Here is a 12,727-nt window from a genome sequence, read left to right as displayed (position 1 = left end):
TGTTTCTACTCTCAGTCTCACTACCTACGTTTGACTAACCTTTTGGGAAATTGACAGATCTCTTGAGAAACATTATTTTTGCCTGCACTCAACTCACGACAATAACTCTTTTGTTTTACTTAGATTGGGTTTAAATGTCTTATTTCGTCCAGTGCCTCTCACTTTGTTTTGTTTAGCTGTTGATGTGTGAGTACTGCGAAACAATTTCACATCTATCCGTCCATATTTTATGAAAGTATTCCATCCAGTTATAATGGATGCCCCCGGTTTACGAGATTAATCCATTTCCCGGTTGGGATCATAACGCAATTTCGCAATCCAAACCTGTTAATTTGCTAATGCATGTTAAACCCCAGGGAAAAACATTAAAATTGTATATAAATATTTAAAATGGTATCAAAATAGTATAGCATGTGCTATGTATGTAAAATATACATTAGGGGTGGCCAAGTTCGGTCCTCAAGAGCCACAATCCAGACTGTTTTCAATGTATCTCTTCAACCAACACACCCGAGTCAAATCAGCGTCGTTATCAGGATTGTGCAAAGCATGCTGATGAGCTAATCATTTGAATCAGGTGTGTTAGTTGAAGAGACACAATGAAAACAGGCTGGATTGTGGCTCTTGAGGACCGAACTTGGCCACCCCTGATATACATGTATACAATTAAAAAACACAAATCATAGAAAGGCTTTATTTACCTTTATGTGACGAGCTTGTTAGGCCATAATCCCTAGTGAGGGTAGTCTAGGCTATCTTATTTTAGCCTTCTTCATATTTGATTTTCTCCAGCTTCGTTCCCATATCAATCATCTTCTTACTTACATCACTAGCAATCTTGGTACCCATGGTTCATCCATTCAAGTTTGAATAAAGCAGTAAAAAGCACAATAAATAGTTATTTTAAGCACTCAAATGCGATACAGTCCGTAGCATGCCGCCATTTTGACGGTGACGCCAAGCAATAGCAGACCAGCATCTGAGTGACGGGTTGCAGCGCAGGCAATTTGACGGGACCAGAAAATAAGAGCAATTACCTAAAAACGCCTGAAGATGGAAACAAAACAACAGTACTGCCACATAGTTTTGAATCTATCCGTCCATATGAAATGATTCCATCCAGTTATTATATAGTGTGAGGTGCTCACTGATAATTGTATATCATGCAGCTCCCATGCAGGTGGACAAGTTCATATACCTCTTCTCAAAAAAATGTCTACTTTATCCGCTCTCTCAATGTGTCTCTCAAAGCAAAAGTCATTTGTCATGCAAAAGCATCAAACAGAACTACTTAGTTTACCCAAATGAAAATGCTTAAGCACACCTTTCTAAAATGAATTTATTTCCAATCCAAACAGTATTTGCATAAAAAGTGACATGAATGATTACCTAAAAAATCTTAAATAAAATTCAAGTACGATAAATATGTTTTGACTAAGCAATACAATTGCTGGAAACAACTGCGTTCCTCCAATTTCTATTCCATTTATACGGAAAAAAATACCATTTGTGCTTATATGTGCAACTGACCAAAAATTCAGTTTTTTTTTTTCTTGAATGAGTATTTTCAGTGAAAATTATTCTCTTGAAAAATGTCAGACTATCACCAACGTGGATATGGGTTGAAAACATTTAGTACTGCAATTATGAATCGTGGAAATGTATCAAGTTGTATGAACGATGAAAAAAAACCTTTCGCTAAAATTGAATAAAAACAGGATCAGTATTAGTATTTTGGTTACATTTATTGTAATTGCCAACCAATCTGGAATAACAAAAAAGCTGTACGGGTCAACTCTCCGTTTCATTAGAATAAACAAACATGACATGAATGAGTCATCTTCTAAAACAACCCCATCTTATATTCCACCATCATGTGCGGCTCACCCATCACTTCACTCTGCGTTGGGTCTGAAAAGACAAATCATGGCTAGTTAGCAACAAAATAACATTTCTGACTATTGACTGTAAACGAGTCGGCGTGCACGTCACCATTGAGGATGTCCTCAAAGCCGATGGCGTCGTCAGTGCCTCTGAGTGTATCCAGCGCTAGGTTGGAGCTCTGTAAAAACGGCAGACGCTGGATCTGGGGCGAAGAGAGAAATCAAAAGGCAAAAATGGAATTTAGACCGCACTGACGTCAACGCACGCAAAATATCACATGGTTTACCTGTCTGGCTGCCCTATATTCCATCTGCAACTTGAGTGGGGCATGAAGACCTTGGATGTTTCTCAGGGTAGCCAAATTCATCTTATCCTGGTTCAACTGAAACTGTTTGCCGCACAAACGCACCATAGCATTAGCGGAGAGAATACTTAACAGAAAAGCTGACCGTCAGGTTGTAATGCTTACTCAAATATCAAAACAGCAAAAAGTAACCATCAAAGGAGAATGTGTAGACCAGTAACCATCAAAGGAGAATGTGTAGAGTTTGTCCAGACCTACAAATACCTGGGTGTGCAGCTGGACAATAAACTGGATTGGACTACCAACACAGAAGCTCTGTGCAGGAAAGGACAGAGCCGACTGTACTTCCTCAGAAGGCTGGCGTCCTTCAACATCTGCAAAAAGCTCCTGCAGATGTTCTACCAGACTGTTGTGGCGAGCGCCCTCCTCTATGCAGTAGTGTGCTGGGGAGGCAGCACCAAGAAGAAGGACGCCTCGCGTCTGGATAAACTGGTGAGGAAGGCGGGCTCGGTTGTGGGCACAGAGCTGGACAGTCTGACAACTGTGGCTGAGCGACGAGCGCTAAACAAGCTGCTATCAATCATGGACAATCCAACACATCCACTACACAGCATCATCCACAGACAGAGGAGCTGCTTCAGTGACAGATTGCTGTCACTGTCCTGCTCCACGGACAGGCTGAGGAGATCATTCCTCCCCCATGCCATGAGGCTCTTCAACTCCACCCGGGGCAGTAAAAGCTCACATTAAACTCAAAACCTCATACTCTGCACTGCACTATTCACTTTATACAAGCACCTTAATTATACTTGCACTAGACTCCAACGATTCACACTATTCTGTTTACACTGTTAACAAGCACCTTAAGTATACTTCTGTACTGGACTTATGTGTATCTTGTGTATTTTATTTCTCATATTTTATATCTCGACTTGAGGATACTGCTGGAAATGTGAATTTCCCTACGGGGATGAATAAAGTATCTATCTATCTATCTATCTATCTATCTATCTATCTAAAAGGTGCAACGTAGTCTATTTGTTTACCTTAATTCATCCAATACAGACATTCAATCCCAGGTAAATATGACTTCCAAAAATTGTTTAAATGAAAGTAATTAACTGTTAAATTAACCAATTACATTATATGCTAAAGCAGAGGTGTCAAACATAAGGCCTGTGGCCTATTCTCTGGCCCAAGAATGGATTTAATCCAGCCCGGGAGATGATTTTGTAAAGTATAAAAATTAGATTTTTTTTTCCAATCACTGAAACACTTGAAATGGTTTATACTTAACAGTAATGTACATGTTTTATTATAACTAGTGATGTTGTTATATTAATACATACCATGATTTTATTGGTCCGGCCCACTTGGGAATAGAGTTTCTTTTATGTGGCCCGCAAGCTAAAATGAGTTTGACAACCCTGCATTAAAGTATATGATAGTATTATGTAAAGTGAAAGTATTTGTACATAACCTACCTACTTAGCATCCATATTTGTGCTCTTCTACTTATGTTTTTTTCATTTGTTTTTTATGACATTCGTGTGGACAGTGAAATAAGAATTTTATTGTACAAAGAAACATTTATACACTGCGCATATGACAATAAACACTTTGAATCTTTAAGTCAGTAATAACCATTAAAGTGTTCATCAATTTACATCTGTCAGTAATTGATTACTTTAGTACTTAATGTAATCAGTATTGATATTTAATTCACAAGCCATTTTTAGAAATACTTGAAAAAAAAATAGAAGAAATGACACAAACACCTGAGATTTGAATGTCTGGACCAAAAATAAATAAAACCAAAATGTTTTGGGGATTGAAGCATTTACTATTTGTGACGGTCCAAGCGTGTTTGTTAGTGACTGATAATTGCAGAGTGATGCAATTTTCTGAGCCAATCAGAATCGAGTTCTCACCAATACCATACGCCCATATGTTTGTGGGACAGTGCACAAACATTGTAGATGCGCAACAAAACACCTGATGGTATTCATATTTTTTAGTTTTACAATATACCAGTACAGTTTACAAGAAAACAAATACTTTTTTTGATAGCTTCCAATTTCCATTCTTTTGAAGAGTTGGAAATTTATAGTCATATTACGAACACTTCTATAGTTGCATAAGAACCCTGGGCCTTGAACCCATGACATTTTTTTTTTAACTGTTGTATACAAGTAGTGTATTTTTTAGGGTACCCAAACAGTGGAGGGCATTTGTAAGAACTGGAAATTATGTTAGTGTTTTCTCATTATCATTGTAACATTCCTATAGTTTAAATAATTTATATATCATTGGCCACATACGTAGGATAAATGCCCAAGTCACTTTTAGATAGCTGTGCAACTAGTAAAAAAAAAAAAAAAATAGAGCACATGCTGGGATTCAACTTTTTGGAGTATTTAATTAGAATGTTTCTGAAACAAACTTGGTCACTACTAACCCAAACCCTATTTAGACTCGTAAATCAAAATACCACAATTATACCAGCTCTTTGAACAGAAATAAGCGCAAAAGGCATAAGCAAAATCATCATCTGGTTTCGAAAGCTAGTTGATATTGTACTCTTAACTTACATGTTTTTCTGACAGCTCCAGGGGATGGGCGGGAATGATCTCATTCTTTACATTGTTGAAGCTAATCAATAAAGGACAACATACACAATTATTGTGTCTGATTTCAGTCAGAGTTCATATGCACTTTCTTAATTTGAATATAACCACTTGTTTATTAGAACAGTGCATACATGATGAAACTCACCCATTGCGCAACGTATCATGAACGCCATGGGTCCCAGGTGGACACAAGCCAGTCACTGGTACGCTGTCTTTCAACTGAGACCGGATACCTCGAGAATTCTGATGTTCGTTCCATAAACATGTTAGTATTTCACATTGTACAATCAAACACGAAATAATGTCAAATAATCTGTCTGAATTCAAGGAAGAAACTCGCATTTTAAACGCTAGCTAATGAGCAATTAGCTGCAGTGACTAATCATATTCACAACGAATTGGACTATAGAAATTACGGGAAGCAAAAGACCCACTAATCGATAATTGCAGATATTTCTAGATATCATCAAAACGATCAATTTAAATTAACGACAAGAAAAAGAGAATTGCCGTACCATTATGACCAGTCAACTTGCGCTTTCAATTCAATACAAGGAAACGTGTCGCATGTTCTAGACGTCATTTCCGCCAATGACGTTAGAGATTATGCGTCGATTTCATTTCTAATGTTTCTAGAATATTTCCGAACAAGGCTATGCTTTGTAAACAAAAAAAACGCCTACGAATATTTACTGCTCTTGACTAAGAATCATATTGGACAGTTAAAACATACAAACACAACATTTAATTGCTTTATAAATTTTTTGGTTTTCTGAAGTTCGTTAAGGGGGTATAGCTCAGTGGTAGAGCATTTGACTGCAGATCAAGAGGTCCCCGGTTCAAATCCGGGTGCCCCCTCATATTATTATTATTGCAAGGCCGGTTGGGTATTTGTTCACTTCATGCTTTAACTTCGTTGACCGTCATCAAAAATACCATTTGAATTTAAATTGGTGGCTGATTTGTCTAAATACAAAGTTCTTGTTCGTATGATAGGCATGCTAAAACACTCTCTCCGCCAGTCCAATTTCTCTCCGAAAGGTGCTTGAGACATGGGTAAAATTTTCAGAACATTTGCACATTTTTTTCTCGTCGCTTTTGATAAGTCATATTGGCTGCTTATCGAACGACTGACTGACTTGCATCGTATTTCTCTATATAAAAAATGTTGCCTGTCATTTTAAAATCACAACAGCAGGGGGCAACATAAGGCTGTAAAAAGGAAAACGTTTTAACCCACACCTCAAGCGTCCAACACCGATTGACGATGGCCAGTGTCCTGCACGTTGTCCTTTTTTTTTTTTTTGCGACACACCTGATTCAAATGATCAGATCATTGATCATCTGCAGGGTTAGTTGATGAGCTAAACATTTGAATCAGGTGTTCTGCATAGAAAAACCTGAAAGGCATGCAGGACACAAGCCCTTGTGGACTGCAGTATGACGTTTCAGGTGTAAGAGAGTTAATTAGGCAGCATACAAGTTATTATCATAATAAAATACATGTGGTTTAATAGCAATTTTGAATTTAATCGTGTGTGTGTGTGTGCCATTGTTTTTTGCTACACAGTGGGGGAGAAAAAAACGGGTTTTACTGCCTTTGTGGGGACCTCTTGCAATTGTTATTTAGTTGGACCCACAAGTTCAAACGTTTGTGTGAGTTTGTGCGCGCATGGTTTTTTCGCTGCAAGGTGGGGATAAAAATCCCGGGTTTTACAGACTATATGGGGACCTCTTGCCTTTTTGTTGAACCACACAAGTTCAGACCTTTGTGCGTGTGTGTGTTTCAACCATGTATCTGTCTTTAAATGGTCAATATAGGATTTAAGGCTAGGACTACTGATAATTTCATGAAAACACACTGCATGCACACACCACAATGCCTGCTGCGTCCACTTGGTATGTTTAGTAATCGCAAGCGGTACACATAACAACACAGACATTGAAGATCCAGTCACGCATGCACACACGCTCACACACAATTTCCCTCGGCTCATTGGCCCAAAAAGTGCCAAGTTACTTTATTATTAAAAGCCAAAGTCGAGGCGGCAGGCTATTCACAGACCTGGAGCCATGAGCTGACCAAGGAAATCAGGTCAGCAGAGTTACTGACCTCTTTTGAATCTCTTATTTTACATGCTACTGCTTCATAACAGTGCATCAGAGCTGATTATCAATTCACCCCTTACAAAACAGCTCCCGAAGTGATGCAGCCCATTTCTACACCCATGGCGAATTTTCTCATGCCGTATTTATTTGAGAGTAACACACAGTACTTTTCTGCCAATCTTCTTTTCCCTCATGTGATGTGATGATTAGAGTGGCCCGAGTCCAGGCTGAAGCTTTGAATTACAGCCAGCGGCATCCATTATGTCATCACATTAGCTTTGCATTTCACATTTAAAAGGAACAAAATGAACCTGCTTTAGTCAATCTCACACATGTTCAAATGTGAGCAATGACAAAAAACTATATATATATAGCCATGTGCTACATGTGCTAGTTCTTTTCATATAATCTTTTAGCATTTTGAAGTTTAGATTTTTCTTTTTGGTTTTGATTTGAAGATTGAGTCAGCAATATTTAATTTCAGAAATGTCAAAAGGTTTTTGGTGTACTTTGCTGACTGACTGCAAATGAGAAAGTGACTGTGACAATCCATGACGGCTGCCTTTATAATATTTAATATCGATGGTAATACTTAGAGCCCTCTGTGCTGATTCTATCGTTTTACACTGCCTAAAGGACTTCTGAAACAATTGCCAAAGCATATGAAAGTACATTAGATAACCAGAAGGAGTCACCATGTGACATGAGACCATTTTTTTGTCACTCTTTTCATGAACATTGTTTTGTTGCGACATGAGTTAGTCCTTAACAACACTTATCAACACTAGCTAAACATTCCACAGTCATCTCCTGTACCATTTATATGGATCCAATCTCAGCATGCAACATAAATTCAAGCAGCTCATAATCACAACCAGGGCGTTGTCTGATCATGTCTCCATCAGAACTCTAGTGGGAGATTGTTAGCAATCAAGAGAAGCTTTAACTTTGAATTTTAACTATGGGAGGGAGATTATGCACAGATATTTATAGACACGTATGCACTTGCACAGATATACACACACACACACATAGAAATGAAGAGTCTTTAGGGTTCATTATTTTAATTCATTTAAAGAGTTACTCGTCTGGATCCCAGGCCTCATTAGATAAAGCCTTCCTGTTCTCCATCAGTACATAATTGAAAGTAAACAAAATATCCATCAGCAAACACTGTAGCCTTGTTACAGCTCCTTTTACAAAGACAATTTTCTTCTTTACTTGGCTTAATTAACATTTCTATTTTAAAATGTGTAAATTAAGCTAATACCTTATGGTAGAGGCGGATAGTAAAATTAAGTTATCTGTTTGTTTTTTTTTGTGAGTTATCTAACTCCTTCAGTAATTCAAGAAACCCTCCCCCCCTCAAAAAAAAAAAAAGATCATTAACACAAGTTAATTAAACAGTGAATTGTAGGACACAATCACAATCTCCGGTGTTGGCAATTAGCCGCTAACGAGCATGTTGCAGTCTCGTGACGCGCACGAAACATGTGATGCATTTGGACATTTCAAACTCAGGTAGAATGTATTATTTTATTTATTCATGTATGGATTTATTTTATATATATTCCCAATTATCCGTTAAAGATTTATTTACCAAATAATTGACTTAATGATCTGCTGTTACCCACTGCCTAATTTAACTAGGAATTGTCGAATACAGTGGTACCACTACTTTCGAACACCTCTTGTTACTATTACGACTAAATTCAAGATACGAATGGCGACAATGTTTTTGACAAATTATTCACAGAAAAACACATCTGAACCATACCATTTTGGGCTGTCCCGTCTGCCATTAGCATTGTTAGCATGTCATTAGCACTTTAGCAATGACATCACGCAGGAAGCACTTCGCATGACCCAAATTAAACTTAAGTAAACTTACCTGTTCATATTATTGCTCCTGTGGACTTGTAAATGATTCATGGATCACTGGAAATTGAATAAACTGGACTAGAATAAAAATATATAAATTCAACATCCTTAAAAGTTCTCTCTCAGTCTCTCTCTTTCTGTCTCGCTCTCTCTTTAACGCTCGCTTGCTCTCTCAACTCATCACCAACACACCAGCACCATCTCAAGGCAAACAAGTAAACAGCATTTATATTGTCAACTGCTAAAATTAATTTGATTAATTTACAGGGTTTATAAGTGTTGTTTACTATTCTTTACGTTTCTTCTTTGTCCAAATTCTAAGAATTTCAGCCCCTCAGCAATCAATATGATCATGTTTTTAGTCTTTCGTGAAACAGACTGATTATCATTGTCTTAAATCGACTTTCATTTTGGAAAACAACAATCAACATTTATGCCTATTTTATAACAAGTTACGAAGTAACTCAGTAACCGAATCATAAAAGTAATATGTTGGTGTATTTTCTGTACTATTTTCGCATACATCCGAGAAAAATGTTTTTTCCCATTACACAAACAAACATACTTATATAAGACTAGTCAAATATTAAATGAATCTTTAGTTGAAGCCCTGCAATTGTTTGTTACATTCCAAGACTATATAGAACATCAAAAAGACAAGAACATTGACTTTGTATTTTCCTATATCAGTAGGGTACATACTCGCTTGTGGTCAGCACACATATATTATTATATAAAAGTACCTGCAAAAATGTCTTTCATACCCTCTTTGAAAATCTGGCATTCAGCTCCTGTGTGAAAAATGTCTTAAGTCTAAATAACAAAAGTAACAACAAGTATCGGGAGCCAAATAGACTCAGGTCAAGTATAGTCCATTCAGTCTTTCACTTATAAAGTACAGACATTAATGAAAGAAATAACCAAACAGCTGAAAGTCATTCTGCATAGCTCTTCTTTGTCTCCCTTTGTGTGCAGTCAAAGCAGATGCTGATATACTCTTGGGAATTGAATAGAAGAACGTTAGACTGACTTTTATTGTGGTGTGACTTTGTACTTAGCAAGTCAGATGAAGGAGTTGAGCCTTCCTCAGAGGCATAAAATTAATTTTCCAATAAACCATAACCTTAGTTCCTACACTCTAAAAAGGCTAGCCCAATTATGGGCCAAAGAAGAACTGACCCAATATTTGGATCAATTGGACCCACCTTTCTAGGTTGTTTCATACAAAGCAACCCATTTTTTTAATGGTCTTGTACGAAACGACCCAATTTTGTGTAAAACAACCGATAAATTTGGGTCATATTGACGCAAAATTTGGCTCTGTGATATTTTTTTTTCCCCCATAAGGTTCATTAAAGTACGTTTTGATATCTAGATTCTAGACTTGTCTTCAAGACTAGAATATGGACTTGACAAGTCCATATTCTAATTATATTTTGTATAGTAATACACAATAACAGATCACTCCTAGCGTCTCGTGCAGGAGACATATAATTGTGGAAAAAGCAGATCTCAAAAGGTGCTACGATATTTTAACAGGGTTTTGCTGGAGTCAGCAAATCTAATTTAATGCTCGTTAATGTGGTGATGTTGTGACACTGTGTAAAAAAAAGCGTTGATGCATGTCCCAAACAAAGGTGGTCTACGATAAAATTACCTCAGTGCAATTGGAGTGTTGACCCTAACTCAAGTGTTCAGCCTATTTTGAAAAATAAATGTTCAAAAATCTTTGCTCTCTTTTAGGTTTTCTGATGCTTAAAACGTTTCATACTTGCATTCGAACAGTTCTCTTTTCAAATTAAAAGCAAATTAACTGAAACATTTACAACTTCTTACTAAATTGTGTTTTTTAGTGACTCCTTTGCAAAGTTTTACCCAGCCATTCATTTTCTAGAGCCGCTTATCCTAACAAGGGTCGCAGGCCTGCTGGTGCCTAGCCTAGCTGTCTATGGGCAGTACTGAACTGGTTGCCAGCCAATCGCAGGGCACACAGAGATAAACCATTCACAGACCCAATCACACCTAAGGACAATTTAGTATGTCCAATATACCAGCCATGCATGTTTTTGGAGTGTGGGAGGAAGCCGGAGTGGCCGGAGAGAACCCACACGGGCTCGGGGAGAACATGCAAACTCCACACAAGAAGACCAGAGAGAGTAGGATGTGAACTCGGCTCCCTGAACTGTGAGGTGGATGTGCTAACCACTGTTCTTCTGAGCTGGCCGCAAAATTTTATATGCCTTTATTTACTTATTTATTTTTATGGATTCCCATTGTCATTAGTGATGTAATTTCCAGTATATGAGCAAGGAATAAAAAAATGATGTAGGATAATATATTTTCTGGAGTTGTTAAATAAAATACAGAATGAATAATATAGTTACAAAATTGAATAAATCAGACGCAGATGGCAAAGTTAAGTCTTTTATTTATTTCTTCGTTTTTTTTCGTCCAAAAAAATGGTTCAGGGGTACTGGGCTGAATAAAAAAAAAAAATCATATGATTGAAGAAAGATTGAGCACCAGTGCTATAGAAGATCACCAAATGTATTCTATAAATATTCATGCAGCACTGCTGCCGCATTTGTGTTCATTTTATGCACCAGTAGTCAACATTGCTGTGAAAACAATACTTTCACTGAGTATAAGCAGGGAAGAAAATGACCTTCTGAATCAATTATAAATATCACTGCACCTGTCCAAGGGTATTTTGGTTTAATCAAATTAATTTAAATAAATGCTTGCTTATAGTGACGCCGACTAAAGCCAAACAGAGCTCAGCAGTTTTGCCGTTTCGGGTTGTGTATATGCTGACATGCGTGTCTGCATGGCTCTCGTTGCACAAAAACTGCTGAAACAGCCAAGTCCTCTTTGTGCAAAGTAATGGCACTAAAATATCCCCCGTACATACGATACTGTAATCTCTCGACTGTCACACAACAATGCAGCTGTAGAATAATGATGGACAAAGAAGGATTATATCATGCTAGGTTAATGGATGGAGACCACCACGCATTGTGTTATTGCATGCCACTAATCTTCCTGAATCATATATATATATGTCAGCCGTTATGTAGTTTATAGGAAAAACAGGTGAGGGCTCCCAAATGCAATTTCTCCGAAGTGCTAATGTATTCGGAGAATTATTTAAATGAGGTGCCTCTGCCCTTCTTTTATTTAATTTAAATGCACAAAAAGAGGCATCTATATGATTCCATTTAAACAAGAATGTTGTAGAGAAGATAAATGAGATTAAAGAGATGGCATGTTATAATGATATCTCCTGCCATTTTTCTGTTTCATGTTAATTTTAATCTGGTGATGCTCTGCAGTCCTAAATAGTCAGATTTGCTCCTTTCCGTCTCTGTAAGCAAGTCGGAATTAAATGTTCCTCTTCGCTTTTTCTTCGCTCTCCTCTTTTCATTCATCAGGAGAAATCCATTTGTTCTCAATTCACCACGGATATTCTTTTGTTGGCTCAATTGACTTTTATGTTTTATCGTCATGAATTCATTCACGATTTGAAGCTATCAGAGTGCAGCATGAGTATTTTGCTAATTTAATTAACTCTGTCTCCATTAAACAGCCAAGCAATGCATCTACTACATTATATGTGAATACAAATATTATGATCACATTTTTTATCCAACTACAGTAAATTCATCCATCCATTTTTTTTCAAGTTGTTTACCTAAAGCATGATCTAAAAATGGTCCGGATTTTTCAGACTATAAGGTGCATCGGTATATAAGGAGCAGTATCAAAAATTAAGCAAAACATTTTTTTTTTTGGTCACGGATAAACTGCACCGGACTATAAGCCGCAGGTCATAGCATCAGATATTTGTGCAGAAACATGATATGTGGAAAGTTTTATTTTTTCATTTGTTTTTTTTTATTGTTTTTAACTCAACATACCT

The 12,727-nt window shown here is 37.1% G+C and overlaps 1 protein-coding gene and 1 non-coding gene across 2 annotated transcripts; one reads left to right on the top strand and one right to left on the bottom strand.

Annotated features, from left to right (window-relative positions):
- Positions 1-1,726: 1,726 nt before the first annotated feature.
- Positions 1,727-5,432, bottom strand: pomp (proteasome maturation protein). The gene is made up of 6 exons (XM_088402515.1): positions 5,334-5,432; positions 4,964-5,061; positions 4,780-4,840; positions 2,171-2,272; positions 1,993-2,086; positions 1,727-1,911 (listed from the first exon to the last, which is right to left on the bottom strand). Exons 1-6 carry the CDS (start codon positions 5,334-5,336, stop codon positions 1,844-1,846), a joined length of 426 nt encoding a protein of 141 aa, XP_088258641.1. The 5' UTR covers positions 5,337-5,432; the 3' UTR covers positions 1,727-1,843.
- Positions 5,433-5,604: 172 nt separating this feature from the next.
- On the top strand, positions 5,605-5,676 carry trnac-gca (transfer RNA cysteine (anticodon GCA)). Its single transcript has one exon. It is a non-coding gene; the product is annotated as a tRNA-Cys (tRNA).
- Positions 5,677-12,727: the final 7,051 nt, after the last annotated feature.

This window comes from Hippichthys cyanospilos, chromosome 19, assembly GCF_059441005.1.
Source record: "Hippichthys cyanospilos isolate Australia breed blue-spotted pipefish chromosome 19, RoL_Hcya_1.0, whole genome shotgun sequence".
NCBI lineage: Eukaryota > Metazoa > Chordata > Actinopteri > Syngnathiformes > Syngnathidae > Hippichthys > Hippichthys cyanospilos.
Note: the sequence above shows the minus strand (reverse complement) of the source record. Positions and strands in the feature narration are given on the sequence as shown.